The sequence below is a fragment of the Tenebrio molitor genome, chromosome 2, assembly GCF_963966145.1.
Source record: "Tenebrio molitor chromosome 2, icTenMoli1.1, whole genome shotgun sequence".
Taxonomy (NCBI): Eukaryota; Metazoa; Arthropoda; class Insecta; order Coleoptera; family Tenebrionidae; genus Tenebrio; species Tenebrio molitor.
The window spans coordinates 8,402,064-8,420,161 of NC_091047.1; the positions used below are offsets into that span (position 1 = coordinate 8,402,064).

General features: G+C 35.5%; 1 protein-coding gene across 2 annotated transcripts in view; it reads left to right on the forward strand.

Annotated features, from left to right (window-relative positions):
• The window catches only part of TfAP-2 (transcription factor AP-2), a 62,832-nt gene that overhangs the window by 42,553 nt on the left and 2,181 nt on the right, over positions 1 to 18,098 (forward strand). For both annotated transcript variants that reach the window (XM_069038499.1, XM_069038498.1), the window contains exon 2: positions 16,033 to 16,344. In XM_069038499.1, the coding sequence (XP_068894600.1) occupies positions 16,033 to 16,344 (312 nt within the window). The remainder of the gene's footprint in view (positions 1 to 16,032; positions 16,345 to 18,098) is intronic.

Sequence of the window (18,098 nt, forward strand, 5' to 3'; positions counted from 1 at the left end):
TTTTAGTCTTCACTTTGCATTTTCCGTTGCATCAGAGGTAAAATATCTGACGGTCACTCAATTAACTAATAAATTTATGAGCTGCAGGATTACAAAAGTCGTTAAACGCCAGCACTGGAATAAATCAGAGACCCTTCAAAAGTCCACGCTTTCTGTTCAACGAATTAAACGTATTTAAGCAATCTGTTATCTTCTAAACGGTTCTTACCATATTTGTCAGCGATTCTCTAACGACTGTCGGAACGGAAAAAATTACAAGACTCGTGCACGAGGACTGTTACCTTCTCGATAAACGTGCGACAAGTTCAATTTTGGAAAAAAATGCAAAGAATGCAGTTTTTGGAAGTGACCTGTGTGCGTGCCGCGTTCTTTTGAAACGTTGTCGACCCACCAACAAAAGAACTGATTAACTTTTTTTACCTAACATGATTAGTACCTACGGAGAAAATTAGGTGTGAACTATATAAGTAATTTTTAGAGTAACGTGATTAATATCTTTTGTAACTGTAAAATCTATTTCATTTAATAGGTTTCCATATACGGAAATTCAAATGAGGTAAAGCCATGCGGTTACATTTATCTTAAAATTAATTTCAACGAATTACATAGTTCCTGTGTAGTCCACTCGTTAATAAGATTATTTTGACAAAGTGGCACAAATACATTTTTCCCAGAAAAAACGATTTAATTACAAACTGGTGATTACAACGCTTCATCGTGCATCTAGGCGGCTGTTCATCATGAGAACACCATTACGTCTGGTATCAAGTAAGTTTTTTTTTTTACCATTACAGAACAAGTCGATAAAAAAAGCCATTAACCAAACAAAATGCCAAAATATTTAATTCTAAATACGAACATTAAGTAATTGTCAGTCCGGTTTTGTAAATTCGTTAATTATTTATCAAGTTTTTGAGTGACACGCACAAAGGTCACATGACTATCATTTCCGCGTCGGTCACCGCGGCGCGACACCGCACGAGGGCGCTGCGGGAGGGTACCGAAGACGACGCTCGATTAGCGTCCGAAACGTTTAAGGTTAATTTCCGCTGCACGGTGTGAATGAATAACGGAGTCTAGTAGCAAATGCATGGTAGCAGGAGCAAGGGTTACCCGGAAGGCAATATGCGGAGCACACGCCTCACGCATTGCCCGGAGCTGTTACTTAGGCACATCCTCGCAGCACTGCCCAGTCATCAGCCGCACGAGAACAGCTACCGGCGATGAATACACCCCTGAGAGCCCCCGGGCATATTTATAAAATGAAGCAATCAACATTTCTCTGCAACGAACACGAACTTCCGGAATCTCGACCTGTCCTGCAATTAGTCGAGAGATGGCACTGAATAAACAGATGCCACTACTTCTGATCGACGAGGACAACTGAATTTTGAAATGCGACGACGTCACGTGCTGGATTCGACACAAAGAGCATCGAAGCGGACTCTCTGATTAGACCATACCGCTTCCAGTCAATTTACGGACAGGTCTGGTGTCCTCAACTTAGACCCTCATCTATGGGAATTCTAACATTCTCATACCCTCCCTGACCCTATGTAGGCGCAGACAAGATAAGTCTTGCTTTTGCAAATTTTTTATCAAGTCATCTTTACCCACAACTATCAGAAATATGTAGTTGACACCAACGGAACGATTTAGTACCAAAATTTTGAAATGTTGACTTTTTAACGTCTTGGTAAAGAAATCAGAAGGAGAACTGTAGAATGAAGAGAAAAATTGTAGACAATCATAAGTTGTCAATTCCGGGTTGAAGGAAACGCGAAGAACTTGAAACAAAATTGAAACGAATTGGTCCAATCCCGGACGTCGTTTTGCTTGTCACGCCTACGCAATTAGAAACGTCATCGTGTTGACGTTTGTGCGCGGGCCGATCCAAGCTGAGACTGTCTTTGGTTTCCCAAATGCCTAGAACATGAGAGATTTGTTGTGTAAATGGGCGGCGATGTTGTGGATTGTGTGACGGGCCTTCGGCGTGAGCGCCGCCGGCATGCAATGCGTGCAAGCAAATTGTAACCGCAACCATAGACTTCTTCCTGTCGGCGCTAAGACGCCGCAAAACCAAACTCATTAGAATCGAAGATTTTCCGTTTGAAGCGTGCAGTGTGAGTTCGGCTTGCGGCAAGTGGGGACACAACATAACATGAGAGTCTTTTGGTGAAGGGGGGACTCGAGGATCAGGGCGTGCACTTGCCTGACGGCATTCCACTCTGCTCGAGGCGACCTGCCTCCAGTCTTGGCCCCTTGGCCCCCCTTTGGCAGTGGCGACTCGTAAATTTCTCCTCCGGAATCGGAATTATTAATGACGGTGTGACGGTTTGTTTAGACGCCTACGCGGTCCAACTGTTCGCTGACCATTATTGGCTTGAATTATGCCTCCATTATGCCGGAATCGGATAAACGCGTTGATGGCGGCACAGTTTTGTTTCCTCGTTCCATTGATCTGCGGCTAAGGACGAGGCTGCGAACCAGATAAAACAAACAATCAAGTCGGTTCTTGAGATTGTAGGTACTGTCGTTCATCGTTTTGCTTCTGAACAAAGAGAAATTTTCTCGAGCTCACTCTCGTGTTTTCTTCCACTTCTTATTTACCTATATCGTGTCAAAATTAATCGGCGGATAGTCTCAAGTATCAGTTAAATCTTTGTTGAAGGTGCTGAATCTGGTATCTATTTCAATCTTGAATGTTTTATAATTATAGGACCCCGTAATCACCGCCAATTTACTGATTGCATGAGATTATTTCGTTGCAACAAGATGATAAATTATAGAACCGGTGGGCTCAATTTTGAGAAAGTTAACGAGCATTTATAAATAAGCTTTAAAATATTTTATGCGACTGTTGTATATTAAACTGCAGATATTTATAATACCATGAGGAATTTCACTCTACTCTGTGGGGAAAAAATTGATGAAAAAATATTAATTATTGACTTTATCCTTAAGTCGCAATAAATTCTGACGTGGAAAAGTTTAAGGTAAAATTTGAAATGGTATACTTTCATGAATCAATGCCAGAACAATGATATTTTATTAATGAAACTTTGTTATGTATTTATTGAGAATTGATATTAATTTTAATTCCCCATAAATATTGATTACCTAATTAATGCCTGAAGTTAATAAATAATGAGCGTGATTACAATAATAATGACAAAAATGAAAGCTCAAAGTGAGACAAATTAAACTTGTTTCTTTTTATACTTAACTGAATTAATTTTTATGAATAATTTACAACGTATATTTTGAAAGGCAAAAAAGCAAAAATCAAATCAAATTAAAAACATTGGAAATTCTGATCAATCTACAAACGCATACATGTCAATTCGATTAGTTTAGCAATTAACCACTAGCGCTGTATGTCATTTTGACAGAACCAGAGTAGAGTACCTTTTGAGTGACTAGGTATTTATAAAATAAGACGATCTGTTGTAAAGTTTGTGGTAGATTTCCACAAGTATTTCTAAAGTACTTAAAGGTACTTAAACGTTTTCTGACGGGTCCTGTTATCTCAACATTTTCACGCTATCAAAAAATCTTAAAAAAATAATGTAGTAGTAACCAATAATCTCCTGATGAAGAGATAAAAATGACCATTGGCCATCGGGGCGCACTCGAATTCCCGTCTGACTTACTTCTTGTCATAAAGTAATGCAAGAATTCCCGTCAGGTAATTATCAACTGATATAATCCATAACTCGAGTTCCCGTCAAGGGTAGAAGAGCGCTTCAATCCCTTACTTACCTACCCCTCTAGCCGTTGCCAGGTACCATTGTTGTTTACCATTACATGGACCAAAAAAAAATGTTTAAAATTTTAAAAAGTTACAAATACCGTGTAATCAACAATTAAATACTTAGATAAGGGGCGGCTGTGACTTTGATAGTGTCAGATTTTTCGTATCTAATAGCTAATAAACGTCAAACAACTGTCACTATTAACCAAATTTTAACGCAAAAATGGTTTTTACTTTAGAACATAGAAGATTCATCATTGAATCTTACTTTCGTAACAGTGCTTTCAATAACCAAGATTTTTTTTCTGACGGGAATTCGAGTCTAGAATTTGGGGTGCATTTTTACCTTGACGGGAATTCGTGTGCAGGATTAAAGGGCCTATGTCCAAGCCCAGGTATAAAATATTATGCTGACGGGAGCTCGTGTGCACCGGGCCATCGTCATCGTAAGACACAATTTGAAACCACTGTTATAGGTAATTTATTTTCTCTTTGTTTTTACTGCAAAAAATTTTCCCAAAAATGAAATGAAAAAAAACCTGCAATTTTATTAATGTTTCACTACTTGAGAAGTAACTTTCTTGTGAATGTGACTACTAAAAATTTGCAAATTTAGTTCAGATTTAAAATATAGTTTGACAAAACGAGAATTTTTTCGCTTTTGGAAATAGGTATCTTATGCAGAGAATTTAGATTTATGTTATAAACATTGCACTCATTTTGAATAATGTTTACACTATTTTACCCATGTTATGCCAAGAAGACAAATCTAGTGTGCCCTGCGCCGCTGGCTCAAGTGCTATTTCATTCCTCGTGCAATTATTGCCCTCGCCGTTTTCATGCAAAAAACTTACACTCGAGATGAAAACAATCATTTATCTAATCCCGTGGGATAAATGATACTTATCCCACTAATTTTGAGTGGGATAAGAACTTCATTACCTCACGCATTTTCATTACCTCACTCAGTGAGGTAATGAGTTTCATTACCGCACTCAGTGGGATAAATGAGTTTCATTACCGCACTCAGTGGGATAAGAATTATTCTTATCCCACTGAGTGCGGTAATGAAACTCATTTATTTCACTGGCGAAAATCAATAGATAAGATTTATTTTTTTAATTTGGGGCGGTCTTAGATACAATTTTGTACATAACACGTGGGCTACAGCATATTACAGGAAACTCGTGTGATTACAGATAAACTCGGGCTAACGCCCTCGTCATTTGCAATCTTCACACTCGAGTCCTGTAATATTGCTTTTATCCCACTAATTATGTAAATAACTATTTCATTATTTGTCATATAAGTATCTACATAACAGGTACACTATGAAACAAAAACAATAAAAAAAAATCCACAAGGATAATTAGGAAAAGGCGATATACAAATTTACATTTGATATATACGATTTTCATTTGTTGTTCTTTATTTTTTTATATTTATTATAGATACCTACTAATTATCTTGTTGTTGTTTTTCGTTGGAAAATATTTTTAGACTAGTTATAGATTCGTAATAAATTAAACGGCGCACTAATGAAATATTTATTTTCTGCGCATTTAAACCCATATTTTCGTCACTGTTTGGTGCATCATATGCTTATTTTACCGATTTTTTACCGTATATTTGGCTCTCTGTTTATACAATAGATATGTACCTGTAGTGATAAATTATTCCTCTCTGAATGCCATACCTTCGAAAATGCATCATAAATCATCTGTAAGTTGGCAAATTACCATAAATTGTGACGGCAAGTTTTAGTTAGAAATCCCAGGTAAACGATTTCTCTGAAAATTCAAATTTTAGGATTTTCCCGACAACTCACAATAGACCCGAATTACAAACTGTTTTGGGTACTTTGGACTGTGCTTTAGATGTGTTGCATTTTCAAATGAAGTGTTTTGAACCGTCGAATCCGCAGCAACAAAAGTTTGTTAATCCCGATCCTGCAACTGTTCCATTCCAATAAGAAAGAATGTATAATTGGATACATGATTGATGGCATTTAAAGACTAATAATGTTTCATTGTTGTTAAAGTTCTCGTGGTCGGGCGAGGTACCGCATGCTACGCAGTTCTTGCACTTTTTGCGTAAGAAAAACTTTTACATCTGACCTATCGTCAGCATCATAACGCTTCCTCGAATTGGCGAATTTCAATCAAATTCCTTTATTTTTTCGTAAACCCGGGGCCCGCGTCTGTTCCGCTCCGCTTATTATTCAATAAAGTCACTTCTTGCACCTCAGCCACCAACGAAGTTCGTTCTTGGCTTCGAACGTCCAAATGGTAACCCCGTTTTGGCACGATTTCCAATCATCAAGACGGTATAAGTGACGTAATGATGAACGATGGACGAGCGCGCAGAAAAAAGCAGATTAGATGTTAGAAACAATTCCGAGACATTAGATCATCGTCAAAGTAAATTATAGAGCATCGGTAGATATGTGTGCAATTTCAATCTGGGAGAAGAACTAAACTCCAAGTTTGCTCTGAGACGACGTTCTAATAACAGGTGTCGGTCAAGGTAGGGCACGTGAGGCCACAACACGTGTGGCCCCCGGTTATGGCCCTAATATGCCTCGAAACCGAGGGGGGGACGTTAACAACTAGATTGCATCTTTGACTGATTGGGATGAATAATGCGATCGGGAAAAATGAGAAGTTGCCAAGTGATCATCGCGGGGAGATAAAATAGTAATGAAAAAATTGGTGCCTTGATTGGCCCCATCCAAACTCCATCACACATTAATTTGATAGATGGCAAAATCTAACATCATTAATTATTATTGTTACGTATTAATAAATTATTGTGAAAGCATGACTTCAGATTTTGATTTTTTTACGCCGCCACTGTATTATTAGGTACGGCGATCGATTAGTGATTTTTTTTTTAATCAGAAATGTAAATCGACCAGTAATAAAACAATGTTTTGAGCTGAGGGACTTGGAAATAATCAATTAGGTTGTCAGATGGGACAGTTTAATCGATTTACCGTTGCCGGGTTTATGAGTAGGAAAGAATTTTCGGCCTGGCGGTGGCTACTGAGAAGCCCAGAAAAAAAACTAATTATATGATTTATAGCCAGAAGAATTTAAATAACTTGTCCAAAAACGTACAGCCAGCTACCAGGTTTTTTTTTTATTTTAACTTTGCGACTAGTTAAAATATTTTTAACTGATTTAAAATTGTACCACAATTAGATAAAATTCCACCGGAAAGAAACTGCACAAGGCTGTAACATGCTGCTTTTTTTAAGGCGAATTATTCAACAAATTCAGAATAAGATAATTTTATTTCTCTACAATAACAAAACAAAAAATTGTAAAAAAATATTTTTTATTTTTCACAATTATCTCGTCAAATTACTCTGGAAGATTTTTTCTCCAGATGATTTTATGTTTTAACAACTCAAGCATTGTTGCTTTGTCGAAATTTGATTCAAAAAACCGGTCAGCTGAAGCTTCTGTTGAAAACAGAAATTTTTTGGATGAAGAAAAGTGTTAATGTTTTATTAATAAGTGAAAATAAATAAATAAGTAAATAGTTAAGACATTTTTAACTGACTTAAAATTGCACCGCAATTGGACAGAATTCCACCGGAAACAAACTGCAATTATGAGGCTGTAAATGTGAGGTTCTTTCATGGAGCGAATAATTGACGATTTATTAAATTTAACAGCTTCAGCATTTTTACCGAATGAAATCAAGCAGTCGTTAGGAAAAATTTTGTACAATCATTTTTTGGAAAAAGAGAGTTTAGTACACAATTTCTGGTAAATTTTTGAATTTTTGAAGTTTTTGAATTTATTAAGTAAAATAAAACACTTGATCTTAAACTAATTCGAAAATACGTCATAAAACTACTGCCAAAATAACACTACTACGATAATCCATAATTCCGATTCTTATATCGGGCGTTCTAACGAAATCCTGTGCTGGGGAGGCGTTGGAAACCGTCAATTGTTTTGCTTTTTTAAAGTGTAAATTGACAGTTGTAATTAAAGCATGTTAACAGCTAATTACACTAACATTTATAAACAAAAAAAATATCTTACTGTTTTTTCTTCTTTGTAATGTTTTAAATTAAAAATAGAATAACTAACGATTTCTATTCTCGAAACAAGTATCTAAAGGCACCCTTTGCTAAAAACAAACATGTTTAATTATGTGAAATATAAACAAATGTCATTCGTGTCAAATTGCGGAAAATTCAAACTTTACACTGTTCCAAATGGTTTACTTTTTTCAACGCCTCCTCAGCCCAGGTTTTCATTTGAACGCATGATACTATTATTTCCATTTTTTCTGCCGGTAATAATCTGTGGTTTTCAAGTAATGATAATTTGCATTGCTCAAGTCACAAACAGAGAAACAAATCATCAAAATTATAGTTATAGATACAGTTTTTTAAATTTATTACAGAACTCCGAAACTTCGTCCTTTTTAAAATCTTCATTTTTTCTACATTTTGATAACACACCTTTTTTAAGTGTTTCTTCAATCTTTAAATAGATTCTCATCTACCATTTTGTACCAATCTTCATAAAACTGACCAAAAACTCATAAAATTGGAGTAATGAATTTCTTGAGCCACCAGTTAATTTATTTTTGTAATAAGAATATTAACATTATCATCCTTTTCCTGTAACAAATCTAAGATTTTCTCCTATTTTTTATTTTTAAAGAGTCTGGAAACTTCTATTTTTGACTTCTTCCAACTTTAATAAATAATAATCCATTAACCCATTAATTAATTATTTAATTCGTTATCAACTATTTTAAAAACGTTTTCGGCTTCCCTAACTGTAAAACACACCTTTACCTTTCATTTTAGTATCTATCGGGTTGGCAGCTCTGTATGTCAAAAAGTTTGACATCTGTTATTTCATAAAAATCTCTAAAAGTGCGAAATAAAACATTTGGTCAGCCGAAAAGTTTAATACAAATGTCGTACGGTAGGTATTTTACAGCGCTCCAACTAATCAGGCACGTGGCGAAGCCGAGTTTTCGCACTGTAAAATACCCCTACCGTACTCTAATGTAAATAGTTATTGCTCTGCGATGTTTTGTCCTTTGTAATAGCAAAATTTGATTGGTATTGATGTTATATTTTTTATTAATTTGGTCCAAGCTTTAAACCAATAAATTTACGCCGTTACAAGAAACATCAAAAAAATCGGTTTTTAAAAAATATTTCAATTATGTATTTGGTAGTGCAGACTATTTTGAAAAGGAATTTAAAAATAATCCTTCATTAAATAAAGCTAATATTCATGATTATCACTCATCATTTCATTTGTTGTGAAAACTTTCCATTAATTAAAATGAAAATTCGCATTAATGTCATAACACGTTTGAATACACATTTTAATTAAAACATAAAGCAAGACAAGTCATGTTACAATGAAACATAAATATTTGTTGCATTAATTATGAAATATTTATTTTTACTCAATTATTTACTGTTTGTCTAACTGTTAAATTACCATTTACAGCAAGTATTTTAACACATCGCATATACCACTATTTTTATAACTAAACAACTTTATTGACATAATTTTTAAGACTTCTAAAACACGGTCAACTGTTGCTTGTTCGCTACCTTCACACACCATTATTTTTCTTTAACAGTAGTAAACTGTCAAAAAGATAAAGTCGTCGTGATTGTCATCACACAAACGCAGTACAATTCCCGCCAAAATAATCCGCCATTTAACCGCAAGCACAAACTCAATAAAAAATAGTTTTGTTTATGCCGTGGGACACCTTTGAAATATTGTTTCAGTTCTGTAACATTGTAACGGTATCTGAAAGATCTCTCCGAGAGCTAATATGTAAGCGGCAATTAAAATAGTCGAATTCATCTATTACGTAAATCTCCGGAAGCGCTTAGAACATGATCTCAGATAAATATCTGCCGCTTAGAGCGTAATTTGTAAATTAATTACTGCGAAGCACCATGAAATATCGCCTCTACATAGAGGCGGTCAAAATGCATGAATGGCCAATAAATTTGTCTTGTCGAGCTCTTGGTCCTTGCAAAAAATCCGCCGCGAAAAAGCTTAAGTATAGTGCCGGCGTATTCGAGGCCCCCTCCAAATATTGTAATTAACCGGAAAAAGGCGTTTAGCCTCCAACCAATCGCAATAAAACGGAAATAACTTATTACAACACCGACTTGCCCACCTTACCGTAATTGCTAGAATGCGCACGCAATATTTTCACTGTCTCCGCAGGATCAGATAAGGAAACTATGTTATAACTGTAATTAAATAGGAATATGTTATGTTTTCATTCTTGCAGACTTGAAGGCCTCTTAATTGGCGCTCGTCAAGCTAATTGCGGTGTGCAAATTCTTCCTTCGGATTTTTGTCGGGGGCTGATGGATCCCCATCCTTCAGGCTCGTCGTACAGATTCGGTTGCAGTCGTGGCCACGTGTTTTTGCCCCGGGGCTGCCCTGCTAGTCACTATAACTCTACACTACTCCGTCACGACACTCCTCTATGACTTGAGGTGGTGATCTGTTGATTGAGTGACTTCTTGTAGTGCAAGCTCCAAAAGGGAGTGTGTCGTGTGTTGTGTGTGGTACTGCCGCGCGGCACTGTTCAAATCTCTCGAAATCGTAAGTGGATTTCATTCGATTTTTTCAATAGTGGCTTTACGTCCCGCCGCATAAATCGGCATTGATCAACTTTATCGGCTGATCTGAATGTTGCTCGTAGACGTCATGTAGATTTTATCGGGTGTCGACAGATGACGGGTGACGGGTGAGTTTTTCTTGCCCGGTGGAAATTCAACTGACGAGCGCTTTCCCAATTTCGAACGACAATTTATTGCCCAATAAACGCTAATGGCGATAGTGAAGATTATAGTTTATGTGATCCGAGCAAAACGGTGACAGTAGTGTTAAAACTGGATTTATGCAAAGTTCGTTAAAGATATCAATTTGTCAAGAAACGTTTCGTGAAATAAAATTTATGAAATTTATTCGCGGAGCGACACGACATCACTGTAACTCCATATACAGGGTGTTTGTGAAAAGCTGTTCGAAAGTGTATCAAAAACTCAAACGGTGGAGTCCCAGTGTGTTGTTATAGTCGGTCCATATGTTTTCACTCCAAAACAAAGTAAATAAACCATTTTCAATTTAAAAATATTTTTAGTCGAATTAGATAAAATGATGTAGTGATGTTTGTTTTTTATAAGGATACACTTACCTCTTACGTTACTTTTACTATCATACTTTAACAAAAAAAAAAACACACCTATACTTTTCTATATTCTAATAATAGTAATAATAATAAAGTAACTTTATTGCAACAATTATATTAAATACGTTAAGTGAATCGGGCAAAGTTTAACTGAACAGCTAGTCCACTTAACTCACATGAATCAAAGCAGAAGAAAAAATAAAAACATAACAAACTGAAGACAAAACAAAACAAAAACACCTTCCAGTAATTGCTGACAGCCCAATAGATATGATTTTATGCGTTTTTTGTCTGTTATAAAATTAAAAAACTGCAAATGTTTAAGAAAATTTTCGACTGTAATTATACAGGGTGATTTACGAGGAATAATGAGCCCGACGGAATAGAAAATGCAACCCGCAATTCATCAGGAGAATGTCCGGCTTTTTGTTGCAATGTATTGTGGGTTGCATTTTCTATTCCGTCGGGCTCATTATTCCTCGTAAATCACCCTGTACAGGCTGGGGCATCGTATACGCGCACGCGAGAAATCGGGACAAGGGGTTTTTTATTCGAACATTTTCTATTTTCAACGAAAGTAACAGTGCTGGAGTTGTTAAAATATGTCTGAAGAAAAAAAGTTTCAATGTAATTCGACGAGATAATTTTGACTCACTTGAATTGAAAAATACAAAATATTATAGTAAAAATAATGTAAGACGTCCCATGTCAAATTTGACAGCGCCGCTAATATTTCTGAAACTACACTCAAAACAAAAATTTTAATTTTAAATTGTGACTATTTTTTTGCACATTAAATAATGTCTATGTTGAACATATAAATTTTTAAAATTTCTTACCTTTTCGATATCCTGCAAAAACGAAAATTTAGTTTGAATTGTTCAAATGAATGACAACGTCTTAAACGAAGATTTATTGTTTTGAATGTACTCTCAAAATTTACCATAGAAACATTCATTAGTTCGCATTTTTGCCGCGCGACATCTTACATTATTTTCACTATAGTTATATTTTCAATATTTATTTTATCACTCGTTTGAAATAATGGTAACATTATGGTAAACGATCGAGAGATATATCAGGTGTTCATTTAAATTTATCCGCAAAGTTGGCGGTGAAGAGTCGATTGTGAACGCACCAGGGAATACGGATCACGGATTAGCTGATTAAATCTAATCCCACATTTTGCGTGTTTGTGTTTTTACTCTGCAGATTGATGAGTGGTGCGTTCACAATCGACTCTTCAACACCAACTTTGAGAATAAATTTAAATGAACACCTGATGATCATCGCTGTAAAAAAAGGAGCAATAAAATTATCCATTACATGAAATTACATTTAATTACAAAAGTCTTAAAATGTTTGCTGTCGTCTTTATTTATGACTTTAATAAAAATAAAATACATCATTACCGAATTTAAATTCTCAATTTTGATTTGCAGAGAAAAATTACTCTATTAGCTTGAAATAAATTTGTCAAAGAGAAAATTTGTCACTGGAAATTATACCGGTTTATCGTATACCATTATCTAGGTTATTATACCCAATCTTAATACAAAATTTTTGGTTATCTGATATTATATTTAATAACCTCTTTCGCCTGTATTAAAAAAATACAAATTGGTGCGTAGGTCTTCAGAACCGTTGCCATCAGATTTTATCACTTCTGATGGCAAAAAATCTACGAGTATATGATTGACACAGTTTATCTTGTCACTATCTGCCTGATTAAAGCCCACAGATCACACCAATGCGAATACGATGAGATCGAACTATAATATACATAATATAATTGAAAATATTTTCATAATATCATAAATGTTGAAATTCCACCACAATTTTGTCGGAAAAATTTTTAGATTGTACGAGAGTTTTTTGCATAGCAATTTATCGAGTGGCATTGCTAAATCAATGTCGAGATAAATTGGCAACAATTGCCAGACAAAATTTTACCACGAATGGTATTCAGAGGACTATTTCATGAATAAAAACGTTTCTGTTCATTCATTTTATACAAATTTTTGACTTTTTATTTGATTGTCATATTAAACCTGTTGCTATGACAAAAATGTTGCCATTTGAAAAACCTGTGATTTCATTGCACCACAGGGTCTGGCAAAACTTTTATAAGATTAATTTTTCCAGTTGAAATTTTTTATTCATTATTGAGTGACGGAATATGATTGGTTGGAACAACTATGAATGAAATAGTCTAAAAAAATTATTACAATTCAAATTCGTAAATAAATACCAAATGACTCTAAATAGCTTATCGTACGTGAAACACTTTAAAATTTACAGATCGTATTTCGTCAACTTCCTGGTAGTAGGTACATAGTACTCAAAATTTTTAAAAATTTATATACCTACTCGTTTTTATTTTATTTGTTTTTTACAATTATAACAATGAAAATTCTATTGCGTAATGTTTTTATTGGATTTTAATTTTAACTTTATAAAATATGAAATTCTTTAAAAGATCCTCTTCGCAAAGAAGGATTGAACAGTAGTAGCTTTTTATACATACAGAGAGCTTTTAATTTGGAGAGTATGTTTCCACATTGAACACTTGGTACATTCAGTTGATCTCTGAAAGAAACAATTTTATTTTTTACTAAACATGTGTTGTAAAAGTTAAAAACGCGGTATAAAACAATTATGAAAAGTACTAATCATAGGCTAAAATGAGCCAACACTATTATTACTCTTTAATGATTATTTCACTCATCAACAAAAATTTTATTTTTCGCAATTCGTAATCTTAGATAAATTATTTATTACGCAGTAATGACACATCTTTAAAAGCAAAATATCCGTCTGAATATTTCTTGTAAAATTAATTATCGAGCCTGGTGTTGTCGCAGAACAAAAAAACCTTGTACTTAGCCTGAACTGTCCATTTAAAAAACTAAAACTAAACGCAAAATGTTCCTCCTTTCTAGTTTATGTAAATTAAAAAACAAGGTTTGAGTACACAGAAACTGGAAAAATATCTCTTTTTTTAATAACCCAGCTCTCTATTACAGACACACAATCAACATTTTTTCAGCTCACACACATTCCTACCCATTACCAAGAGGAAACATAATCTCTGCCATGTTAAATATGTAACAGGTTGCTTCACAATATCAATACCACATTTTATTGTGGCTTTTCTAGTAATTATGAATGCAAACTGGTCAATTATTGTAGACGTAGTTCTTCTATCTACGCCAGGAAATCGAGAAGACTCTCGTCATTCTTCCGATCAAGGATCACCTGTAGTCGCGAAACAATTATCATAATTTCACGACGATCTCTGATAAATTATTCAGCACCCACGACACCGACGATATTAAGACGTCACCACTGACAGCCTCGATGTATACATAATTTTATTTATATGTGTAAAATTATTTACGTCCTGTATTGATTAGAAGGGAGCAAAGTAATAATTCTAAGCGTGATAATAGTAATAGTGTTGTACGACATGAATATGAATGAATCAATGAATGGATAATTGGATAAACAGAAGATCTATCAATTGTGAATGGCATTAAATTTTAATGCCGCCGCGCATGTATACAGGGCGATCGCTCGAAGCAGCTTCGGTCAAGGCGGAACAAGTTTTGAACCAATTTTTAGTCATCTGTCGTCAAAGTATCTTTCTTTTTGGTCGGAATTTTAGTTTTTCCAAAGTCAAGAAATATTTTGATAAACATAAAAAAGGCATTCGATGAAATTCAATGAAATGTTAGGTTAACCTAGATGTTTTTAAAATGAGAAAAATGACTCGCATAAAATTTTGACATAAATACACACTTCAAAAATGTTTCGATAAATATCAAAAACGCACATACCTAACATTAACATTTTTGCCTTCAAAACTTTCACTTCCAATATTATTGCTTCATTTGCCCTACCTATTATTAAGTACGCATAGATTTAAGTATGTCGTGCGGATAACAAGCGAACAAATGAATATTTGGAAAATAAAAAAAACATTGTGCAGCAATAATATAATTAGCACAAGTAAAATAATCTATAAGTTCTTGATTTCCATTAAAAGATGACAACAAAAACTTGTAAGGCTAATAATGGACGACAATATTTCATTAAAGGAAATTCCAGAAATGTCAATCTCTTTATGAGATAATTTATATGCACGTGGAGTATTCAGTATGATTATTTCTCGAATAACTGTAACTTTCGGAATATATTTATTTATTTATATAGAAGTACCTTCGAGGAATTCAAACTTTCTCCGGCGACAAAACTGTATGAACTGGTTCCAAATGAGCCATCGTTGTCGTTTTTTCTTTCATACTTTTTTATCGCTGTTGCGGCATTAATACAAGAATTCTTTATCAAATACAACATTTACTGAATAGTCAGGAATCATAAATATTACTTTTTATTTTTTGACGCTCGTTTATCACTCATGAAAGATTTAAATTTCAGACTGCCATAAACTCAAATATTTTGCTAACCTTGGAACCATTTTTGCATAACTGATTTTATTGGAAATCATCTTAACTTGCGACTTTTAGATGTGCTCCGTATTCCACACTAATTCGTCAAACACTTAAGTTGTCCAAATCCAGTAAAAAAGAGTCAAGTAGCCTGGTGCTTGCTTGATTTCTGTTAACGTGTGACGTAGCTTCATCAGCTGTCATATCATAGATGTCAAACGGCATTTATTCAACGAACAAGCAACGTTGTGAATTATTTCTTTCACAAAACCAATTCTTTCTAGAACTAACCAGCGAGAGTTTTTCTCCTTTTTTTATTCTTATAAAGATTTCGTGGTGTACTGTTCCGAGCAAAAAAAGTGAAACATCAAAGTCATTATCATGCATGACGTTTGGCCTTGGCGTGCACTAACCAAAACCAATACATGGTCCTAACCTCACTTTGAATTTGATATTTCATTGTTTTACTCGCCAGTGTACCTAGCATAAAAATATTTTTTTACTAGATACTATGGTCTCAGTGATCCATGCTGCCTGTTACGGATGTGGTTTTCTTGTGAATTCACTCTGTATACGTTATACTGGGTTGACTGATGTAATTTTTGTTTGCAGGAGCGGCTGACGGCCGGCGGTCATGGTTCACTAGCTCTGAGCGGCAGTTCGCCGGGATACGGCGCGGGCGGCTCCGGAGCGCACCATCGCGGCTCCGGGGGCCTCCACCACGGCTCTGCCATGCAACACCAGCTGCCGCAGCCGGACTTCCAGCCCCCGTACTTCCCGCCGCCGTTCCACCACCCCCCTAGTCCGCCCCCGCAGCAGCACCTCGAGTACCTCGCCGACCCGTACGGCGGCCTCAGCGGCCTCCACCACTACAACCAACTGGGGCTCCGGCCTCGGGAAGGCGACCCGAACCACACGCACGTGGTAAGTACCACCTTTGGGGTGGCGAAAGATTTAATTAAAAATCGCGGATGGGACGAAAGGCTTGCTACGGCATTCCGGGGGGAAATATGCGAGGGCGGAAGAATTGAAGGGCGCGATTTAGCGGCGGGGTATAGGAAATTCAAATCGTCTTATCTGTCGGCTGGGGCTATCGAAGGGTGCTCGGATAACTGACATTCTCCGGCAAGTATTCAGTGTTGCAACTATGTCAAGACATCGCAAATATGTCAGGATTGTGCTCCTTCATCTCGGATCGATCCCTGTCGTAATAATATTTTGTCAACTGGGGCTGGCGGTCTCACGTACCTACACGAGAGGATCGCGAAACGGAGATTTTTCGTACCATCATGCATCATCATTAAATCTCTTTCGGCCTCTCTCTGTTAAATACCTCTACGTCACTTCTCTTCGGCAATTTACAGTTATCTAAATTGGGCTCATATTGTGTTTCTTCCTTCTACGAGCCATTAATTTATTTCGTGTCATGTAATATCACCACCGTTTTAATTGCATAATGCCCACTTCTTAGAACATCATCAATTTCCTACCGACGGCTCAGATGGAGTTTGCATCACCTGTTCGGCACACCACTAAAGTGGAGCAAATCCGAACAAATTGGGAAATCACGTTTTCTTTCGTGTTCATCCGAATTTTACAAATGTGTTCATCGTTCTTGACATTCACTAAATAGTGTCTAATGTAAAATTTACAATGATTAGTTTTCGTTTCGCAGAAAAGATAAAAAATGCATTGAAGTGTGTAACTGCACGTTTTGACAAAAATTACAATAATTTGCACACTTTTAAGAATATCTGATGCATACGTTATGCTCTGGGGTTATGAAATAACCTACGTTCAGAAACTAAACTATCTGGAGTAGCCTGTTTTGAATGCATGTTTTGATAAACACGGTTGTTCATGTTCATAGGTTTAGGTTATGTAGGTTACGTAACAACAAGCGTGTACCAAACCGCAGCCAACTTCAAACGTGTCAGTTTTTAAACACCCGTTATAATACAGAATGCAGGGTTATTATAAATGACATCGCAGTTTGCTGCAAAATTTCCCACCTACAATGCATAGCGTAAATACACTGTAAATCGATGTGATTACTTGGTTGCCTAAAAGTAAGGGACTTTAAGGTAATGTAACTAAAAGTAAACATTTTTTTTACAAATTATTATAATTAAATCATACAACAATTTTCGCTTGTTCAATTGATTATTGAAAAATAATACAACGAACAAAACTGTTTATCACATCTCAAATATCAAAGACGTTTCCTGGTTTAGAACACTGGGATATTTTGTCAGCTGTTGATTGGTTGCATCTATGCAAAATCAATGTTGTTCAATAACAATATTGCTAAATTTTGAAACAGAATCGCACTAAATAAATGTATCCTAAACCATTTTCATTGCCGCTAAAGCATGAAAATGTTTGTTATGGTGTAAACAAAATGTTTAGTACTTACTTAATACAGCAATTACGTGTGCTGTACGAGACAGTCTTGAAAAACTCTTTTGCTTCCTTAACTAACTTGGAGCACCTTAATTAACACTTTGAACATTGAAAACTGCAAAACGACAAATGTCAGCTGTCAAATGTCAAATTTACAAATCTAGAGGAGAATAAATTACAAACAACACAATATGTCAAACATTTATTACAGGTAGGTACTTAATTACTTTGTATGTATTTGACTTATACATATAGTCCGGTTTTTTTTTTGACCT